The sequence below is a fragment of the Chelonoidis abingdonii genome, chromosome 17 (assembly GCF_003597395.2).
Source record: "Chelonoidis abingdonii isolate Lonesome George chromosome 17, CheloAbing_2.0, whole genome shotgun sequence".
Classification (NCBI taxonomy): Eukaryota; Metazoa; Chordata; order Testudines; family Testudinidae; genus Chelonoidis; species Chelonoidis abingdonii.
In genome coordinates this window covers 10,544,676-10,567,078 of record NC_133785.1, presented here as the reverse complement: position 1 = coordinate 10,567,078, position 22,403 = coordinate 10,544,676, and the positions used below count along the sequence as shown (strand labels likewise).

General features: G+C 49.2%; 2 protein-coding genes across 2 annotated transcripts; one reads left to right on the top strand and one right to left on the bottom strand.

Annotated features, from left to right (window-relative positions):
- Positions 1-1,028: 1,028 nt before the first annotated feature.
- BANF1 (barrier to autointegration nuclear assembly factor 1) lies at positions 1,029-15,341 on the bottom strand. Its single transcript, XM_032804385.2, has 3 exons — positions 15,255-15,341; positions 3,899-4,041; positions 1,029-1,253 (listed from the first exon to the last, which is right to left on the bottom strand). The coding sequence occupies exons 2-3, from the start codon at positions 4,022-4,024 to the stop codon at positions 1,107-1,109; spliced, it is 273 nt and encodes a 90-aa protein (XP_032660276.1). The 5' UTR covers positions 4,025-4,041; positions 15,255-15,341; the 3' UTR covers positions 1,029-1,106.
- Positions 15,342-15,797: 456 nt separating this feature from the next.
- EIF1AD (eukaryotic translation initiation factor 1A domain containing) lies at positions 15,798-21,539 on the top strand. Its single transcript, XM_032804374.2, has 7 exons — positions 15,798-15,885; positions 17,368-17,460; positions 18,121-18,291; positions 18,866-18,974; positions 19,225-19,333; positions 20,902-20,952; positions 21,282-21,539. The coding sequence occupies exons 3-7, from the start codon at positions 18,205-18,207 to the stop codon at positions 21,448-21,450; spliced, it is 525 nt and encodes a 174-aa protein (XP_032660265.1). The 5' UTR covers positions 15,798-15,885; positions 17,368-17,460; positions 18,121-18,204; the 3' UTR covers positions 21,451-21,539.
- The last annotated feature ends 864 nt before the right edge of the window (positions 21,540-22,403 follow it).

The window sequence follows — 22,403 nt, the reverse complement described above, 5'->3', positions numbered from 1 at the left end:
TGGGCTGCATCCCAGGCAGGGGGCACAGCTGTCTGACAGGCTGAGGACTACCTTGGGTCAGGCAGCAACCTGGCAGGAAGTTGCCCATGGTGCCAGACCAGAAACCCCAAGGACTAGGGTAACAGAACTGGGGGAAACCCACCAGCCAAAACAGGTATCCCTTCTCTTGCACTGCACAAGCTGACACCCTAGGGTCCTGCTACCAGACCACATAAGGATTTAAGGAGAGTTGGAGCTGAACTGAAAGGTAGAAACAATGTCTTAAATGACCAGTACCTCTAACAAGCGCAGGGAAATGTAAGTAGGACAGAGGTCCTTCACAGGCTCAGACTAGATTTTCAACACCAGCTCCCTGTTCTCCAGCCCAGGTCTAAGCCTCCAAGAGCACATGCCCCACCTTCATAATGCTATCCCCTTCTGCAACCAACACCCCATCTACATCTGCTTCGCCATCTCCCAGATCCCCTAGGAAACAAGTTAAACCAAGAGCAACTCTTGAATATTAACACAGCTGATTTTTATTGTTTTTAAAAAAAACTTTACAATGTTTTCTTCCACTGTTACTTTTCCAAAGAAAGCCAAGTGGCATAAAACAATCTGGAGGGTCCACAAATAACTGCTCCAGAAATAAGCCAGAATGAGCTTAAAACCACAACTTTTTTTTTTTTTTAAACTAACAGCGAGCAAGCTGCATATCTATGAGAGTTCGAATTAAGACAATAGAAGCACTCCCCTTTACAAGCATGCAGATTATTAAGGCTTTAGGAGTTAGCTGGTCTGAAACAGTGAGGAACCTTGTATCTATAAAATCCAAACACAGATCTAATAAAGGTGTAGAATAGAACATTACCCCCTCTTTCCCCAGAAGAAATCTGGTCAGTTACATTAACGGCAGCTTCTAGGGACAATTATTTTCTTTCTGGCTAGAAATCAGAGCCACGTAAATAGACATTCTAAATGCCACGGGGTTTCTATAAATTATTAAGTTCATTTTGCCCTTTGGACTGGGTACAAAATGGAAGGGTTGGGAAGATTTTTTTTTTTTTCCTGCTAACTATGAAAGCCATAATAGTGACTGCTGGTGAGAAGGCAACAATAGCCAATATTCACAAGAAGGCATCGCACCACTCCCGCAGGCAGCCAGAACAGTCTCTGGATTGCTTGGCGTTGGCTCCACACGTGTCTTTCAGCCATTCCCGGAAGAGTTCTTCATCTTTCTTCAGAACCAGGAATTGCCCAAGTACCACATATGCCTGAGCACAGAAAGGAAAAGGGTATCACAACTGATAATGTACACACAAAACCCACTGCTAAATGGAGGCAAGGATAGGATAGCCCCAGGTTGTCCGCTGACTGATAGCTGAACAGCTTTTACATCGTCCCATAGAGCAGAGGCTCAAACTTTTTTTTACTGGTGACACCTTTCACACAGCAAGTCTCTGAGTGTGACCCCCCGCCCCCAATAAATATATAAAAAAAGTGTTTTTAACTTAACACCATTATAAATGCTGGAGGCAAAGCGGGGTTTGGAGTGGAGGCTGACAGCTCGCGACTCCCAGTTTGCTCCATGGCAGGGGTTCTCAATCTCAATACTAACATAACTTGCAGCTGAGTACCTCACAGATCAATGGGCTTTAACCTCGCAGGAAAGTGAATGATGGGAGCATTATCCCTGTTTTACAGACACAAAACTGAGGCACAGGGTGAGTTAAGGCCTTTCTAAACTTAAGGTTTGACAACACAGCTATAACAGCAAGCCCTCCCAGAACTGGCAGAACAGTCCTCTTGCAGGTGTTAACAGCCTCTACACTTTTCCAGCCTAGCTGTCAGCAAAAAAGTCACACCCCTCACTGACACAGCTATGCCAAATAAGCTTAAGTGTGGATTTGCCCAAAGTCACGTAGGAAGTCTGTGGCCCAGGTAGAGTTGAACCCAGGCCTGAATTCCAGGCAACTGCACTATCCTTCCAACTATCCAAGCATGCAGTCTGGTGATAGCTGTGAACATCTAGAGCCATTATTCAGGGTGACCTCTAGGGGGCATAGAAGTAAGGTAGAAATAAAAGTCTTGCATTCACCGGAACCACAGGCTGGGATCTCTGATCTCTACAGCTCAAGGTGACAGTGCGTGAAAGAATTTCCTTCCACATACAAGGGATTCTACACCACAGGACAGCTGGATATTTTTAAAAAAGCGTCTGGAGAATTGATTGCTTGGAGCTTTTGTATTTATGACAATTACGAGGCATATCAGTTCTGGTGAAAGGGGAATTAAGGGCTTCAGAACCTCTGAAGAGGTAACAGGGATTAAGCTGTGGTCAGGCTTGCTCTTCCAACTCCGAGTGCCTGAGCAATCCTGTAAGTAGGTGACAGTGATCTTTTAAAGGAAGATGGTGGTTAAGGTAGATTGTCACCTGTCCCATTTTTAACCTGGTGGGAGGGATAGCTCGGTGGTTTGAGCATTTGGCCTACTAAACCCAGGGTTGTGAATTCAATCCTTGAAGGGGCCACTTAGGGATCTGGAGCAAAATCAGTACTTGGATTCTGATAGTGAAGGCAGGGGGGCTGGACTCGATGACCTTTCACAGTCCCTTCCAGTTCTAGGAGATAAGATATCTCAATTTATTTGTTACTACAGCAGGACTTGCCCAATGTGGTTTTGGGCCCTGCCTCAATTTCCCCTTCTCTAGTGCATCAGATCTCAGACAGCAGACATTTTCTCACTAATCCTTTCCTTTACATTAATAAACCAGACTCCTGAAGAGTTCAAACCACAGATCTCTCCCCAACCAAGCCTTCCTAATTGGCTCACATCCTTGATGCAGAGGTTCTTAGTTCAGGGGTTGGCACACTTTTTGGCCCAAGGGCCACCTCTGGGTGGGGAAATTGCATGCGGGGCCATGAATGCAGGGCCATGAATGTAGGGATGGGGCAGTGGGTTATGGTGTGGGAGGGGGTGTGGTGTGCAGGAAGGGGCTCAGGGCAGGGGGTTGGGGTGCAAAGTGCGGCAGGGTGCTGGGTGCAGGAGAGGTGCAGGCTGTGGCAGAGGGTTGGGGTGCAGGCAGAGGGCTCAGGGAGGGGGTTCGGGGGCAGGAGGGGTTCAGGGTGTGGGCTCTGGCCTGGCACTGCTTACCTGGAGCGGGCCAGATCCGGCCCCTCAGGGCTTTGGATCTGGCCCATGGGATTGCCATTCCCGTGGTGTCCGCTCCGCTTTGGGAAGTGGCTGGCACCACGTCCCTGCAGCCTTGGGGGGGGGGGGGGGGAAAGAGAGCTAAGCGAGCTGCCCTTGCCTGTGGGCACCTCCCCCAAAGCTCCTATTGGCCGCCATTCCACAGGAGTGGCAATCCCGGGGGCCGGATCCAGCCTCCAGGCCGTAGTTTGCCCACCCTGTCTTAGTCCCATCCCTGCTGCAGTTCTTCCAGCATGCTCTTCTCCCTGCCATCTACGCCAGGCCCACCTACAACCTTTGGAGAACAGTCTAAGCCCCCTCCTTGGCTATTCTGTCTGCTCTTTAATGGAGCACTCAATCCCACATCTGCTCTCCCTAAATTCAGACTGCCCTCCTACCCCCTCCCAACAAGTCTGGTTCTAAGTTCCATGCTCCCCCAGCATGTAACTATCCTTTCTCTCCACTAGAAGAGCCATAATCCCCTCAAAGGGCCAGCTCCCCTTGTGACAGGAGCAACGCAGGGAGAAGGTGCCCTGTGCTGGCATATGATTTAAGAGGAACTTTTGCCCTTTGTAGTTATCCAAGATGCTCCAAAATTGCTGGTGGATCAATTTCAAGCCCCAATTTCCCACATGGTTTCACTCAAGCCACTGACCCAGCCAGAGCTGAGCTTTCTGAACTCCCCCTCTCCAAAGATACAGACAGCTGCACAAAATAAGGTTCCAGAGACCTTGTCAAAGCCTTTGTCCGCCAATTTCTTTCCAAGAACATCCCCAATTCCGGCCAGAGTTCCCACGGGCTTCTCCCCCATGGGCTCAGCAACAAAGTCCCGGTGCTTCTGGGAGGTGGACGACATATTGGCTGGTGCTTGATCTAAAAGAAGAGAAAGTCAGACACTGTAAAAAGAGGCAATATATGCCACAGAGCCCTAAATCCTGCTGGACCACAGATCAACGTTAGCTGCACCCACTCAGTTAGGATTTGGGGACTTGAACGTGTGTGAAATATATTTTGGTACAAAATGAAAAATCTTATCCACTCTAAGAAACAAGTGCCGGTACTTACTATTTACAAGATCCTACTAATCATAGTAAGATTCCAGTGGTTCTGTTGTGGACAGATGCCCACAAAAGTCCCTTTTAGTTGTGATCTCAGATTCTAACAGGTCTTCCACAGATCAGAGACACCACAATTCAGATTCATTAACAGCCATCAGCCAAACCTCTGAGAACACTGTGACAGGTTGGATCACAGAAACCCCCTTGGGAGCTGCCACCTGATGTGCCAAGACTACCTCTGCTCCTGTTTTCCCTGCCAGTTCAGGACTCCAGCACCCTGTCTTGCTGAGCGAGACACTCCCACCTGCTCCAACAAAGACCCAGGGCTTGGCTACATTAGAAATTTCAGAGCGCTGCAGCGCTTTGAAGTGTGAGTGTAGTCAGAGCCCCAGCGCTGCTTGTAAACCACATCCCTTACGGGTGTAACGTGCAGCGCTGGGCTGCTGCCCTGATTACACTGACATTTTACAGCGCTGCATCTTGCAGCGCTCAGGGGGGTGTTTTTTCACACCCCTGAGCACGAAAGTTGCAGCGCTGTAAAGTGCCAATGTAGCCAAGACCCCAGGGTTTGAATTACCTGCCCGAAAGCTGCTGGTTTACCTGAAAACAGCTAACAGAAGTGTGCTTGTCTTTGCACTCAGATGCCCAATTCTCAATGGGGTCTAAACCCAAATAAATCCATTTTACCCTGTATAAAGCTTATGCAGGGTAAACTCAAACTGTTCGCCCTCTATAACACTGATAGAGAGAGATGCACAGCTGTTTGCTCCCCCAGATATTAATACATACTCTGAGTTAATTAAGTAAAAAAAGTGATTTTATTAAATACAGAAAGCAGGATTTAAGTGGTTCCAAGTAGTAACAGACAGAACAAAGTAAGTCACCAAGCAAAATAAAATAAAATGCGCAAATCTAGGTCTAATCAAACTAAATACAGATAAGTTCCTCACCAGTTCCAGAATGCTCCCTTTTACAGACTAGTCTCCTTTTAGCCTGGGTCCAGCAATCACTCACACCCCCTGTAGTTACTGTTCTTTGTTCTAGTTTCCTTCAAGTATCCTGGGGGGTGGACAGGCTCCTTCTTTAGCCAGCTGAAGACAAAATGGAGGGGTCTCCCATGGATTTAAATAGACTCTCTCTTGTGGGTGGACACTCCCCTCCTCATTCCTATGCAAAGTCCAGCTCCAATATGGAGTTCTGGAGTCACCTGGGCAAGTCACATGTTCATGCATGACTCACAGTCTTTGCAGGCAGACGCCATTGTCCACATAGCATCCTGTACGTCTTCAGGAAGACTTATGTGGATTGGAGCATTCCAAGATGCATTGTTCCCCAAGTGCTTCCTGATGGGGTACTTAACCTTGCGAATTCCTTCCTAAAGAAGCTGACCAGTTCCTTCACAGCTTCATTCAATTGAAAAAAACTCACAAGAAATCAACCAATATTCTTAACCTCAAATACAAAATGATATATGTGTACAGATAGGATGAATAGATATAGCAGACCATAACCTTTACAGAGATATGTTACATGGCACAGACAACACAAAACATATTCCAGTCATGTCATATTCCCATAAAGCCTTACGGGAGGTACCATCACACAGTGTTCAAGCACACAGATCACTTTCAGAATAGCTAGTGCCCAGTGCTATCTATAGAAGAGGGGATGTATACACCAGTTCTATATATATCTCCTCTGTCATGTATGCCAGTCTGAATGTAACTGAGGGACGTTATTGTGCTCAATAAAGCGGTAACTAGGTGAAATTCTATGGCTGGCATTATGCAGGAGGTCAGAATAGACCTAATGGTCCCTTCTAGCCTTTTTAAAAAGACAAAAAACCAAAAAAACTTAAGGAAGATTAGAATACGGGCCAAGACTTGTCTGTGTACAAAGCCTGCACAGCAGAGCCTTTCATCACAATTGTAAAATAAAAATATGAATTAGTTGTAGGAAGCCTAACACCTTTATCATAGCGCTCAACTGCGATGAGACTGGATGAAATATTTCAATTTTATCTCTGTACAGATGCCCAGCTTCAGCATTTAGTTTCCCATTGTAGTTGCAGAAATTGTAACTTACTCACTTAAAATAAACAAGCCCTGAATCACAGGAGCAGAGGAGATAAATCTGTTTCATAAAGTGTTGAAGTTTTATTTTTCTGGGAAGATGCCAATAAAAACAGCTTCCAAGACAGCTGATGGCTAGTGTCAAATTTTACCCAGGATACTTAAATTAATGTTTGAACTATTCACCCACAATGCCAGCTCACTGAATTGTCTGCATACACAAGTAAACAAGAAAACTGCAATCTAATGAAGCCCCTGGAAATGGACTCATCTACCGAGACACCAGGAGCAGAACACATGGTGCTAACACATAGCTAAGGCTGTAATAAAAGCTGACAGAGCTTTGGTACACGGTCAACAAAAGTAGTCAAAAATACAAAAAATGGTTATTTGTACTTAAAACTGCCCCCCCGTTTTACATTTTCTGTCCACAGGACAGGGAATTCTGAGATCAGGAATTAACCAACTTCATAGTCTTGTAAGTCAAGTCTATCACACTCTGATCTGACAGGAGGAGAGAATGGTAGCCTTGGACTTTTCATGAAGCAAAGGTTTTTCTTGAGGCATTTTTCCAAGTCAACTTGCTTATACACACCTCACGCACAGGAGGACTGGACACATGGTGGTTTTAGTTAGAAGCTTTAAGGTTTGGAAAGGGAGAGTGATGTCCCAGGACCAACCTCCTCCACCCAGGAGTCTCAGTCCACTTCCCTGCTCCCCTCTCCCAGTACTTCTGGCCCCCTTCCAGGACTCTTGCCCCAAGCAACAAAATTTAATACCCAAGTGCTTCCAGTCCTGTCCCCATGCATTTGTCTTACCCTCCACCCCCCAGCTCCTGAGATTACCTCTCCACACCTCCAACAACCCCCCAAAATTCTCCAGCACCTTTCCCCTTCCAGATTCTCCACCCATTAGCTCCCAATCTCTTTCAGCAGACCCCTCCAACCTCCCATGCAGATACCCCCAACTCCTCCCTAACCTACTCCTGGCAAAGGCACCTCAATACTAAGCCCTGTCCAGATACCTTCAGCCTCATTCTCCTCTTCAGCCTTCCTAGAGACTCCCCTGTGATGGAGTGGGAATTTTTCATAACATTGTGTGAATGTTGTATGTGCCTCAGTTTCCCTACGTGGTACCTGGTTAACTGGGTGGGGGGGAAAGGGTTGTTTGCTTTTTGCAGAGGCCCAGAGACATAGGTATGACTTTGGACTGGCTGTCTGGGGCTAGGGGGACTCATGCCCACGGACAGTCCCAACAGACAATGGTCATTACAACTGCCCCACCATTTGGTACGTAGCAACTAATGACAGGGAGTCCCACCCTCAGCAGGAAACCAGCCAGCTGGAGAGCAAAGGCCTGAGGAGGAGACCAGATGACAGTGTCTGTCCAGGAACAAGAACAAAAAACAAAGAGCGGCCATTGGGGTTTGTTCAGTGTGAATGGCTGGAAGCAAGCTCTCTACATCTGGACTGGGACTCAACGGGGGTCAGGGAGAGCTCTGGACTGACCCAGAGGAACTTTGCTGTAACTTTCTATTCTCTATGCTAACCAAGGACTTTCTAAGCTGTGTTGTGTCGATCTTCATTTACTCACTCTGATTTAAGGTTTCACATGCCAGTAATAGATTTTAACGTTTTTAGAAGGTCTCTTTCTGTAAGTCTATAATAGACAACTAAACTATTGTTGTATGTAAAGTAAATAAGATTTTAAAAATGTTTAAGAAGCTTCATTTAAAATTAAGTTAAAATGCAGAGCCCCCTGGACTGGCGGCCAGGACCTGGGCAGTGTGAGTGCCACTGAAAATCAGCTTGCGTGCCACCTTCGGCACGAGTGCCATAAGTTACCTATCCCTGTAATAGAATCATAGGACTGGAAGGGACCTCGGGAGGTCATCTAGTCCAGTCCCCTGCACTCAAGGCAGGACTAAGTATTATTCTAGACCACCCCTGACAGGTGTTTGTCTAACCTGCTCTTAAAAATCTCCAATGATGAAGATTCCACAACCTCCCTAGGCAATTTATTCCACTGCTTAACCATTCTGACAGTTAGGAATTTTTTCCTGGTGTCCAACCTAAACCACCCTTGCTGCAATTTAAGCCCATTGCTTCTTGTCTTATCCTCAGGAGTTAAGGAGAACAAATTTTCTCCCTCCTTTTAACAACTTTTTGTGTCCGTGAAAACTTATGTCCCCTCTCAGTCTTCTCTTCTCCAGACTAAATAAACCCAATTTTTTCAATCTTCTCTCATAAGTCTTGTTTTCTAGATCTTGAATCATTTTTGTTGCTCTTCTCTGGACTTTCTCCAATTTGTCCACATCTTTCCTGAAATGTGGTGCCCAGAACTGGACACAATACTCCAGTTGAGCCCTAATCAATGCGGAGTAGAGCAGAAGAATTAATTCTCATGTCTTGCTTACAATATTCCGGCTATTACATCCCAGAATGATGTTTGCTTTTTTTGGAACAGTATTACACCATTGACTCAGATTTGCCTTGTGATCCATTATGGCCCCCCGATCCCTTTCTGGGGAACTCCTTCCTAGATAGTCATTTCCCATTTTGCATGTATGCAACTGGTTGTTCCTTCTAAAGTGGAATATTTCACATTTGTCCTTATTGAATTACATCCTATTTACTTCAGACCATTTCTCCAGTTTGTGAGATCATTTTGAATTTTAATCCTATCCTCCAAAGTACTTGCAACCCCTCCCAACTTAGTATCGTCCACAAACTTCATAAGTATACTCTCTGTGCCATTATCTAAATCACTGATGAAGATACTTAACAGAACTGGACCTAGAAGTGATCCCTGTGGGACCTCACTGATATTCCCTTCCAATTTGACTGTGAACCACCGATAACTAGGGCTGTTGATTAATCACAGTTAACTCACACGATTAAGTCAAAAAAAATTAATTGTGATTAATCGCATTTTAGTCGCAATATTAAAAACAGAATATCAATTGAAATTAAATATTTTTAGAATTTTCTCTACATTTTCAAATACATTGATTTCAATTACAACACAGAATACAAAGTGTACACGCTTTATATTATTTTTCATTACAAATATTTGCACTGTAAAAATGATAAATAGTATTTTTCAATTCATCTCATACAAGCACTGTAGTGTAGCCTCTACCGTGAAAATGCAACCTACAGATGTAGTTTGTTACATAACTGCACTCAAAAACAAAACTACGTAAAACTTTAGATCCTACAAGTCCACCCAGTCCTACTTCTTGTTCAGCCAATCGCTAAGACAACCAAGTTTGTTTACATTTATGGGAGATAATGCTGCCCGCTTCTTATTTACAATGTCACCTGAAAGTGAGAACAAGCATTCGTATGGGACTTTTGTAGCCGGCATTGTAAGGTATTTACATGTCAGATATGCTAAACATTCGTATGTCTCCTTATGCTTTGGCCACCATTCCAGAGGACATGCTTCCATGCTGATGACGCTCATTAAAAAAATTAGGTGCTAATTAAATTTGTGACTGAACTCCTTGAAGGAAAATTGTATGTCTCCAGCATTGTTTTACTCACATTCTGCCATATATTTCATGTAATAGTAGTCTCAGATAATGACTCAGCACATGTTCATCTCAAGAACTCTTTCGATGCAGATTTGACAAAATGCAAAGAAGGTACCAATGTGAGATATCTAAAGATAGCTACAGCACTCAATCCAAGGTTTAAGAATCTGAAGAGCCTTCCAAAATCTGAGAGGGACATGGTGTGGAGCATGCTTTCAGAAGTCTTTTAGCAACACTCCGATGCGGAAACTACAGAACCCACACTACCAAAAACGAAAATCAGCCTTCTGCTGGTGGCATCTAACTCAGATGATGAAAATGGACATGTGCCGGCCTGGACTGCTTTGGATTGTTATAGAGCAGAACCCATCATCAGCATGGACAAATGTCCTCTAGAATAGTGGTTGAAGCATGAACGGACATATGAATCTTTAACGCATCTGGCACATAACTATCTTGCAACGCTGGTTACAACAGGGCCATGCGAATGCCTGCTCTCATCTTCAGGTGACACTGTGAACCAGAATCGGGCAGCATTATCTCCTTCAAATGTAAACAAACTTATCTGTCTGAGTGATTGGCTGAAGAAGAAATAAGACTGAGTGGACTTGTAGGTTCTGAAGATTGACATTGTTTTATTTTTGAATGCAGGTTTCTTTTGTACCTAATTCGACATTTGTAAATTAAACTTTCATGATAAAGAGATTACACCACAGTACTGGTATTGGGTGAATTGAAAAATACTATTTTTGTTTTTTACAGCGCAAATATTTGTAATAAAAAACAAAGTGATCACTGTACGCTTTTTATTCTGTGTTGTAACTGAAATCAATATATTAGAAAACATAGAAAACATCCAAAAATATTTAAATAAATGGTTTTCTATTATTAAGCGCAACTGATTTAAGTGCTTGACAGCCCTACTGATAACTACTCTGGGAACAGTTTTCCAACTAGTTATGCACCTACTTTATAGTAGCTCCATGTAGGTTGTATTTCCCTAGTTTATTTACGAGACTGTCACGCGAGACAGTATCAAAAGCCTTAATAAAGTCAAGATATACCACATCTACAGCTTCCCCTCTATCCACAAGGATTGTTACCCTGTCAAAGAAAGATATTAGGTTGGTTTGACTCAATAGGTTCTTGACAAATCCATTCTGACTGTTACTTATCAGCTTATCATCTAGGTCAGGGGTGGGCAAACTTTTTGGCCAAAGGGCCACATCAGGGAATAGAAATTGCATGGTGGGCCATGAATGCTCATAAAATTGGAGTTGGGGTGTGAGAGGCGGTGAGGCCACCGGCTGGAGGTGCGGGCTCTGGGGTGGGGCTGGGGATGAGGAGTTTGGGATGTAGGAGGGTGCTCCAGGCTGAGATCGAGGGGTTCAGAGGGCAGGATGGAGATCAGGCAGGTGCAGGGCTCTGGGAGGGTGAGGTCTCCAGGGTGGTGCTGGGGATAAGAGGTTTGGGGTACAAGAGGGGGCTCTGGGCTGGGATTGAGGGATCTGGAAGGAAGGAGGGAGATCAGGGGTGGGGCAGGGGGGTTGAGGCACAGGGAGAGGGTCAGGGTGCAGGCCCCAGGCAGCCCTTACCTCAAGCAACTCCAGGAAACAGCGGCATATCCCTGCTCCGGTTCCTACATGAGGCACAGCACATGGCCCCACCTGCAGGCATCACCCTTGCAGCTCCCATTAGACGAGGTTCCCAGCCAATGGGAGCTGCAGGGGCATCTCTTGGGATGGGGGGAGTGTGCAGAGGGGAGGCCCCCGGCTGCCTCTGCTATGTAAAGCCTCCCCTCAAATGTGATTGTAAGATCTGTAACTTGTATCAATAAATTCTGCAACCTTTCTGCAGACTTTGTAACTTGAGTTATTGTTAACACTGCCTTTTAAGTTTTGTAACCTTTTCAAGTTACCATTTGTATGAACTTCCAAGCTTTGTAATATCCCATCACGCAACCAGAGTGTGTGAACGAGTGAGTGCATGGGGAAGATAAGGGAGTGTGAACAAGGGAGTGTATGTGGGACTGGGCAGAGAGGAACTGCAAAGAGAAAAGAGCCCGGAGCCAGGAGTGTCTGATGTAATCTGCCCTGAGAAGGCAATCATGGGGTGCTGTAAAGAAAAAAAGAACCTGGTATGCATGAAAGAAACTGGTCTGGGAATGCTTTTCGGTGACAGACACAGAAGGAAAACTGAGTGTACGTGACAGGAGTCACTCAGTTCCAGAAAAAGGAAGAAGGCATGCACACAAGCTGCTGCTCCTTGGCTGCTCACCAGCCTGGATTCATAACCACAGGCGGACACACCAGATCTACCACACTTTGGCTTCTCGGCTTCCATGCTGTCTCCGGTAACTCTCCGCCTGTGTAAGTGTTTGGGTGCATGAGGGTATGAATGCGGTGAAGTGTGGGTGTGTGGACAAGCTCCATCTCTTTTCTGTCTGATGCAACAGCGGCATCGTAATAAAACTCATAAAAGTGTGACCCTGGGTTGGTTTTTAGGGGAACTGAGGTAACAGCCCCTATGTGTAAAAGCCTGAAGGAGGGCCATGCCTCTGCTTCCGGGAGCTGCATGGAACAGCACCCAACCCTGCTCCATGGCTGGAGCACAGGAGGGGGGCAAGCTGCTGCTTCCAGGAGCCGCATGGAGTGTCCCCAGCAGGAGCTCAAGGGCTGGATTAAAATAACTAGTGGCCTGGATCCAGCCAGTGGCTGTAGTTAGCCCACCCCTGATGTAGGTGTTTGCACAATGATTGCTTAATTATTTGCTCCATTATCTTTCTGGGTACTGAAGTTAAGCTGACTGGTTTGTAATTCCCTTACTGGGTTGTCCTTATTTTCCTTTTTATAGATGGGCAAATATAGTGCCATTTTCCAGTCCTCTGGAATCTTTCCTGTCTTCCATGACTTTTTGAAGATCATAGAATATCAGAGTTGAAAGGGACCTCAGGAGGTCATCTAGTCCAATCCCCTGCTCAAAGCAGGACCAATCCCCAGACAGATTTTTACCCCAGTTCCCTAAATGGCCCCCTCAAGGATTGAACACTCAACCCTGGGTTTAGCAGGCCAATGCTCAAACCACTAAGCTATCCCTCCCCCCAGTGGCTCAGATATCTCCTCAGTCAGCTCCTTGACTATTCTGATAAATCCTTCTGTTTTAACACTGGCTTAGTCACTCCAGAGTCAGGGCTGCATTGCTCCCTTTGGGTGTTCAAGTCTTCCCCAGATGTCCAATTCCAGTGGACTCACTGAGGGAAGCTCACAGAGTTAGCAGCAGTGATAAAGGCTCTGAGGTCCAGTCCCAGGAGGCGGTGAAGCCACGGGACCTACCCCAGCAAAAGAACATGACCCTAAAGGGGTTGACACACTAAAGAGGTCATTCCAGGGACTATTCCAAGGCTGTAAAGAGCACCGGATCTGTGAATCTGTGACAGCCCCACCAAAGACCCCTGAATTCCCCACTTTCTGCAGAGCACTCAATCTCAGGGATAACTCCCTCGCTTCCACATGCACCAGAAGCCCCATCCTTGCCTCCAAATACCAACAAGCCCCTTGCTCTGACTTTGCAACCCCTTCCTCCCTCCCGAAAGACACCCTCAGCCCTTTTAGAGATCCTGCTCTTGGCCCATCCTCACCAGATGCATCCTCCCCTATGCACACCCTCACCCTTCATTCACCAGAAAGACAGACACTCTCCCTCCGTTCTCCAGACACCCTCATCCCCACCTCCCTCCCCTCAGATCCTCTCTGCACTCATTCAGAAACACCTTCCACCATCCGCTCCCATCCCAATCCTGCCCAGAGCCAGACACTTTCAGCCTCAGCACAGACCACCCATCACTACAGACACTCCTAGCCTTCCCAGACACACCCACTATAACCCAACCCCTCTTAACCACTAGAGATCCTCTTCTCCCTAACTCACCACACTGGCCCAACAACCTTAGCACTGTGCTCTACAAAAAACCTCCATAATTTCAGAAACCTGCACTCTACCAGTCCCTTCCCTAGAATGTAGCCCAGTGGGTAGAGAACTGAACTAGACCCAAAAGACTTGGGTTCTGTTCCCAGATCAGCTACTGATCCGGGGGCCTCACTTCAACTCTGTGCTTCAGTTTCCCCCTCTGTAAAATGGGGGAGGGCACTGACCCTCCTTTACAAATCTCTTGAGACCTACTAATGATAAGAGCTAAGTAAGGATTAACATTAGCACTAACTCAACCCTCCTCCAGATACCATCAGCTCACAGAGCTCCCAAGCCTCACTCTCTATAGCAGAGGTCACCAAAGGGTAGTGTGCCATGTCTGGCTGCTAGAAGTCCGGTGGTGCAGCAGGGCTAAGGCAGGTTCCCTACCTGCCCCGGCCCCGCACTGCTCCTAGAAGTGGTGAGCATGTCCCTGCAGGAGGGTCCCCATCCCGCCGCCCTGCACTGCTCCTGCCTGCAAGCATCACCCCTGCAGCTCCCATTGGCCGTGAATGGGGAAATGCAACCAATGGGAGCTATAGGGGCAGTGCCAACAGAGATCAGCAGCACACAGAGGCACTTGCCACGCACCCCCCCTCCAGGGGGGAAAGTGCAAGGACCTGTGGGCAGCTTCCTGGAGGGGCATGGGGCCCAGCACCCTGTACTCCCTCCTGCACCCCAACGCCCTGCCCCAGCCCTGAACCCCCTCCTGGAGCCAGCACCCCAAACCCCTCCTGCCTCAGTCCTGCACCCAAACTACCTCCCAGAGCTCACACACCTAATCCCCCCCCTGCATTCCAACCGTCTGGTCCAAGCTCAGCCCAGAGCCCCCTCACACACTGCAAACCGTTCAGCTCCAGCCTAGAGCCTGCATCCCCTCCTGCACCCCAACCCCTTACCCCAGCACAGTGAAAGCGAGTGAGAGTGGGCGAGAGGAAGGAGGAATGGACTGAGCAGGGTGGGGCTTCACGGAAAGGGCAGGGTAGATCCTAGATTGCACTTAAAATTCAAAAAACTGATCTTGTACTTAAAAAGGTCGGAAATCACTGCTCTGTAGAGACCACCCTTCCCTTCCATCGCTAAGCCCTCCCTCCAGGAACCGTCAGCCCCACCAATCCTTACAGACAAACCCTCCCCCCCCGCCCCAAACACTCCAACCTCACCCCCTCTTCTCCCTAACTCACCTCACCCCACCCCATAGAGACAGTCAGCCCCACCCCTCAACACCATCCCCCTCCGCTCCGCCCGCCGCCGCCGCCATCCTCACCCCTCCCGCCAGTCCGCCCCCGTCCCGGAGACATCCCCAGCCGCCACCCCTCCCTCCTCAAAGGGCCCCTCAACCCCCCGCAAGCTCCTGCTTCCCCTGCCCCCTCAGATCCTCCACAGACCCCGCCCCGCCCTCAGCCGCCTTCACCCTGACCGAGGCCCCCGCCCGGCGCCGGAACGACTCACCAGCTCCACTCCCTGCTGCGGCACCTCAGCCACCGCCGCTCCCGCCCAACCGGCCACCCACCGCGCCTGTGCAAACTCCACTTCCTCTTCCGGGCACGCAGGGACGCGCGCCTCTTCGCGCCCCATATAACCATAGAGAGTAGGCGGCGCTCTATGCAGCCCTTCCACGGGCGATCCAGCCACATTTTTAACCATAGAGTACAAGGTCCCTCAGTCTCTAGGCTATATCCGCTCTGAGTCCTAACAGTCCTAGCGCCCTCCCACGGCCGCTCCAGCCACATTTAAACCACAGAGTTCAGCATCTACACTCTAGCCAGTTGAAAACTCGATGGTACCAACTCATCCTTCCTCCAGCAGTAACCAAGGGGCGGAGGGCAGCCTCTGACGCCGCCTGTTGTCGCTGGGGTTGGCCCGTAACAACCCTTCCATCCCATAATAACGCCCCCGGGCTGCCCTGTGCGTTAGCTGGGGCCCGGGAGGGGACCAGGGGATACCGGGGCAGGGCTAGGAGGCGCCCGGAAGCGGGTCCGGAGCCGGAAGCGAGCGGAACACCCGGAAGTGGAGGGGGGAAGGGTCGGGGTTGCTCAGGAGGCGGAAGCGGTTGACTCGACTCAGTCCCATGTGGAGAGAGGTAGGACGGGAGGCGCAGCGGAGGCCGTGGAGAGGCGGCAGGGACACCCCGTCCGGGGGAGAGCGGGAGGCGGCAGAGACACACACCAGTTTTCTCCCCCCGCCCCCCAGGGGTGTTCGGGGTAATAAACCCCGTGCAGGGGAAGGAGCTTTCCCGCCCCCGCGGTCATGAAGAGCCCTGGAGGGGACCTGGCCCTCGCGCCTGGGCAGGGGAGATGGAGAATCAAATGGGACTAATCTGCGATGGGGGAGGGGGTAGGACTCCTGGGTTCCAGCCCAGCTCTCGGAAGGGGAGGGGGGCCTAATGCTTAGGGCGGGGCTGGAATGAATCTCAGCACGGACTGATAATGCAGGCATTAGCCCCATCTTTTTAGGTGAGGGAAACTGAGTCACAGAGTTTCAGAGTAGTAGCTCTGTTAGTCTGTATCAACAAAAAGAATAAAGAGTCCTTGTGGCACCTTAGAGACTAACAAATTTATTTGAGCATAAGATTGTGTGGGCTAAAACCCACTTCATCAGATGCATGTAGTGGAAAATACAGTAGGAAGATGTATATACACAGAAGACATGAAAAAATGGTGTTACCATACTAACTATAACAAGAGTAATCAGTTAAGGGGGCTGTAATCAGCAGGAGAAAAAAAAAACTTTTGTAGTGATAATCAGGATGGCCCATTTCCAATAGTTGACAAGAAGGTGTGAGTAACAGTGGGGAGCGGGAATAGCAGGGGGAAATAGGCTTTACTTTGTGTAATGACCCATCCACTTCCAGTCTTTATTCAAGCCTAATTTAATGGTGTCCAGTTTGCAAATTAATTCCAATTCTGCAGTTTCTTGTTGGGAGTCTCTTTTTGAAGTTTTTTCTTGGAGTATTACGACTTTGAGGTCTGTAATCGAGTGACCACAGAGGTGACTCATTCACTCGATCCCACTCATCTGTCTCGGACTGTAAGGAAACCATAACAGGCTTATGGCATAAAGTGGCTGGATCAACCTCTTCTTGGTTTCTATGGTCTTTGTGGGGTCTTTGCTTCATTCTCTGATGTGGATAAGATTTTATCTGGGAAGCCAATTCAGCCCTGAAGAATTAATCTCCCTCATCCAATTATCAGCAGAATTGCTGGCAATCTTTCCATGGCCCAGTGGGATGGTGTACTCAATTGGCACTCAAGATGCTTGGGATCTATTTTCTATTATGCTCCATCTCAGCCTCAGTTTCAGCTCGCACTGTTTGCCTCTGTTGTCCCTTCCCCTCCCTATGCCCCAGTTCCCTATTTATGATCCTGACCTCCTTGTGTTAAAACACTTCGAGATTCACCGCTAAAACGTTCTCAGTGGAATTATTACTACGGGAGACAATGTGTGGAGCCTGGCCTGGAATTTTCCAGCAGAATGGAGGAATCTCGGATTTGCCTCATTCCCTGAGCAAGGGAGTCTCAGTCCATTTCCATGAGCCACAGAGTTGTCTTTGTTCCTCTTCCAGTGTGTCCAGTGCTGGTGGATGCCTCGAGGACTGAATTCAGCGCTGGATCCTCAACTATCAGAGACGGACAGCCTCTCTTTATCCCCCAAACAGGTACCTTGCAGGTAGTGGTGCTGCTGGCTTCCTGGGAGAGCAGACAATCTCTGCCCCATCCTGGGGGGAGTAGAGAAGTAGTAACCTTTTCTAATAACCTAAGATCAAGGGGACGTCCTTGACGAATAGGCAGTGTGGTGTAATGGGCAGGGCGCTGGCCAGGGACCCAGGGCTGCCTGGGTTCTGTTCTGCCCCCTCCATGACCCTTCTCGGTGTGCCTCATTTTCTCCTGCCCTTTGTCTATTTAGACTGCAAGCTCCTCAGGGCAGGGACTGTCTCTCACTGTGTGTCTATGCAGTGCCTGACACAATGGAGCCTTGATCTCAGTTAAGGGGCTGGCTGGTGCTCGGTGCAGACTGGGTGCAGATGACATCATGCCAGGTGGTACACAGACACTTAGTGAGAAGCAGTCCCTGCCCCCAAAGAGCTTGTACTCTATCTAGACAAAGGGTCTGTGGGAGAGAGGGAAAACTGAGGCACTGAGTGACAAAAGGACTTGCCCAAAGTCAGCAGCAGAGCTTGCAACAGAATCCAGGTTTCCTGGCTCCCAGTCTATTGCCCTTCTCACTGGGGGACTCTTTGCCTTTAGAAGCTTATTTGATCTTGGGAAGACACAACAAGACTCTTCTCCCTTTACTGTTTCTTCTCCTCTCCTTATAGCCTTCCAGAGCACGTGTACCTTCCAGCCATTCAGCACGTCACCCGCCCAGCAGGGATCCTGTCCCTGAGGGCTAAAGCACCAGGATGTCCCAAGCAACCAAACGCAAGCATGTGGTGAAAGAGGTGTTGGAGGAGTACGTGGTGCCATCTCCTCAACAGCAGATTGTCCGGGTGAGAGAGGAAGCAACCCTGCTTACCTGGGCTCCACTGGGACCTTGGGGGTTTTCACTTTCCTTTGCTGCATGGGGTGTGGGTTGCTTGCGGGGAGCATCTGGGTATGTCTCATCTCAGCACTTCCCTGCCGTCATATCCCTTGAGCAATGGTGAGCCTCGTGCTTCGGCGGAAGGCAAGAAAACCCTCGAATATATCTGTCCAATTGTGCGCTGGGGAAGAAAATCTTCCTGCTTCCTGAAGGCAACTGCAGTCCAATCTCACACTTCAGGGCTTCAGACAGTCATTGTGTTGCTGGGCAAGGCAGAGCAGGTGGAGTGTGAGCCATCTAAAAGCCCTCTGTGGGCAGCAGATTTCAAGGCCAAAACTTGAGCCAGATCATCTAGTCTGAACTCCTGCGTAAGTCAGGCCATGGAATACCCACCCCCAGCCATTCCTGCATCCAGCCCAGCTCTGGTGGTTGAGCTGGAGGTTCACTTTGAGACAGGCCCTGATCTGTAGGTCCTAAGTGCTGGAGAATCACTCCTTCAGGAAGTAGCTCCTGTGGTTAATCTCCCTTGTTCCTTCTGCCAGGTCCTGGGGACCCCAGGAAACAACCTCCATGAGGTGGAAACAGCCGAGGGGACCAGATTCTTAGTGAGCATGCCCACAAAATTCCGCAAGAACATCTGGATCAAACGAGGTGAGTACAATGCAGCTGGGTTCATGGCACCTCTTGAGGAGAGAGGCTCCATATCCCACCTCCCCTGGGCACAGATTGGAGTCATCACCCCAAAAGAGGAAGGAGCTCTGTGTCCCATTACCTGCCCACCAGTCCTCCCACTCTGAGGCTAGATGAGAGCTGGCACTCCCTAGAGCAGAAAGGCCTTGTATCCCATTCCCCTATCTCCTACACCAGCCAAATTCCACAATCTGTCCCTTTATCACTGCAGGTGACTTTCTGCTGGTGGACCCCATTGAAGAGGGCGAGAAGGTGAAAGCTGAGATCAACTTTGTGTTGTACAAGGACCATGTGCGGTACCTAAAGAAAGAAGGGCTCTGGTAGGAGATGGAGGTGTGGGGGAGGATGTGTGCGTGTGTGATGAGCCGTGAGCTTCCAGACTCCCTGTTCTTGCCCCTCTGGCACCAAGGTGCTGGAGAAAAGAGTTAGTGGGGAGTGTCATCAGCTGGTCCCTTCTGCTCTTTACATCCTTCCCTGAGCCTTGCAGTTTCCCGCAAGCAGTGCCCATGTGTCACCAGCCCTGCCTGGGCTGTCATGAGCAAGGTCCATCTTGTAGGAAGAGGAGCCTGCAGGACATCTCCCCTGCCCCAAAGCAAATGGGCTAGTCTCGGGGAATCTACAAAGCCTCCAGCCTCTGTGGCACAGATGTACTCATGACACTCAGCATCGAATCCCAGCGCCTCTTGCTGTGGGATTTCTCCTCACAGCCCTGCCCAGTAAGGAAGGATTAGCCCCATTTTACAGATGAGGAAACTGAGGCACAAGATACACAAAGCAACTCTCCCCAGGGCAGTGGCGGAACCAGGAGCTGAACCCTGCTCTGCCCCATGGCCACCCAAATGGAGAATCCACCTCAGCCCTGGATAAGCTGTTCCACGGACTAGCTTCCTTCACTGCTCAATTTGGGCTTCAGTTCTGAACCTAGGGCTGAGGGTTGATTCCCGTCACTTGTGAGCTGTAGGAATAGAAGCAGAGCAGTTAGCTCCATGGGCATTGGGTGCAGATGGGGTGGTAGTTCTCCAGCTGGGAACAGATGCTGTTCATAATCAGTTTGGGGCTGGGATCTTGTCTCAAGAAGAATGTTGATAAATTGGAGGGGGCAGAGAAAAGCCACAAGAATATAAGGATTGGTGACAGACTCCAGAACTCAATCTTAGCTTAAGGGGTAACTTGAGCCCAGTCTGTACGTACCTGCATGGGGAACTGAAATTTGACAATAGACTCTACCATCTAGCAGGCAGACAAACATTGAACAAGAGCCACGGGTTGGAAACTGAAGTTAGACACATTCAGATTGGAAAGCAGAGGGTTCATTGGAACAACTGAACAAAGGCTTCGGTGGATTCACCAGTGCTGGCAATTTTTAAATCCAGCTCAGAGGTGATTTGGAAAGACTTGATGTAGTTTGAACAGAAATTAATTCAGGGCAGTCCTAGAGCCTGTTATACAGGAGCCAGCTTAGATGATCCCTTTTCTGGCCACCTGATCTGACTCCTTAACATGAGGGAGGCAGGGATGGAGTAAAGGAAGTTTCCCTCTACAAAACTTTTGAAAACTAACTTGTCCAAAACCAAATCTCTGGTTCTAGCGTAACTGAAAAACTGGGGAAAACTTTGTCAAATGAGGTTTTTCCACAAGTTTGGGTTTTGTTGCAAAGTAGGTTGTCTGTCGATTGTGTTGGTGGGAAAATGGGTCTGTGCTGGGGTTACTAGTGGCCTCTATTGCACAGGGGCTGTGTTGGCTGAAGCAGTCTCATGCCCTGGGCAGGGGCTAGAGTGGAGAGGAAAGGCCCCATATCCCATTCTGTGCAGCCCCCCCCGGGAAATGTCAGAGCCGTTGTGTCAAAGTCAGGGCTGTTCTATCATCTCATGCCTTTTCCCCCCGACAGGCCTGAGGCCTTCTCTGACACTGCAGAAAGTCAGCCCAGCTCTGAGGCCAGGTGAGTGGGAAAGGAGGGGGATGGCTGCTTAACTGTCCAGGAGTAAATTAGACTGGAAATTATGTTTCAGCCCCTCCCAGGGAGGTTCTGGAACAGCCTCCCCAGGGGATGGGGGCAAACACCTCAATGAGTTTATAGAGGGAGCTGGATAAGGGTCTGACTGGGATTGTACGACGGGGTGGCTGCGATAACAGGGATGGGGCTCACTGGTGCAGAGGGTCATTCCAGTCCTAGGCTAGTGCTCCAATCAGGGGACAGCTGCCCAAAGGAGGCAGCCAGGTGCTGGCTAGGGCCACAGGCCTAGATCTGACAGCCACCCCTTTCTGCAGCAGGGAAAGGGAGCAAACGGCTGTCCGCTCCTCTGGGGAAGAGGACTCAGACGATGACAGTGACCTGTTTGTGAACACGAACAGACTGCGCTACGGCTGCACAGAGAGCGAGGACGACAGTGAGGAGGAGGCAGCGGTGGCCAGTGACCAGGATGAGGAAGAAAAATAGTGACCCAGGGCAGGAAAGCCGAACTAGCCTCCTAAACACCTCACGCAGGAGGAGCCTGATGCAGCAGGAAGGAGACCACCTTCTGGGGCCTGGAGTCACATCCACCAGCCTGGTGCACGCTCCAGCTGGCTTGGAACTACCTCAGGGCTGCCCCCTGCTGGGGACACATTTCTTCCCTCTATCACCTCTGCAGTCTGAGCTATGAGTTCCTACAGCATCCAGCTCACCAGAGATGAAGGTGCTGGGCCTGTTGTGCCCAATGCATGGTTATTTCACTGTTCACCCAGCCCGCTCTGGGGGGAAAAGAGTGGCACTGCTCCTTGGGGCAAAGGGAAAGGGGGTTCTAGGCAGCAGTGCTGCTTGAACTGTAAAGAGGGGGCTGGGGAGGAATAAAGTTATAGCAGCTGGGAAGCCTCATCTAAGCTGGAGCAGTCCAGCTTCAGCATCCCTTATCAGCTCCTGTTAATGGGGGATTGGACTGTGCCCTCTGCTCTAATGCAGGCTCCTTGGGAAAAGCAGTGGGTGCTGTCTGGCCTAGACACTAGTGCTGTGTAATAAGCTGTCTCCCCTCTGCCTTATTCAATAAAGACTTTCCCACAGGCAGCCTGGTGGGTTGATTTGAAATGGTACAAGTCAAGAACGAGCAGCCTGGTCCCAAGCCAGCTCGGGCTGTTAACAGACCAGCTGGTACGCAGGGGCAGGTTCTGGGCTGCAGGGGGTGGTAGGGTCGAGCTCACTCCTACCCACACTGATCTGTGCAGAGGGAGGATATAGGCCAGCTACCAGCCCATGGCTGCTCCTGCAGTCAAGATGCTCCTCCCCCCACTGCAGTGCTGGTGAGCAGTACAGCCCAGTTACCTTGTTTAATAGAACTAGATGCTCTGCAGAGACAGGTCAGGCCTCCCTGGGACTAGGAAGTAGGTCTGGGTAGTACTTGGGAGCCTCAGTCATGG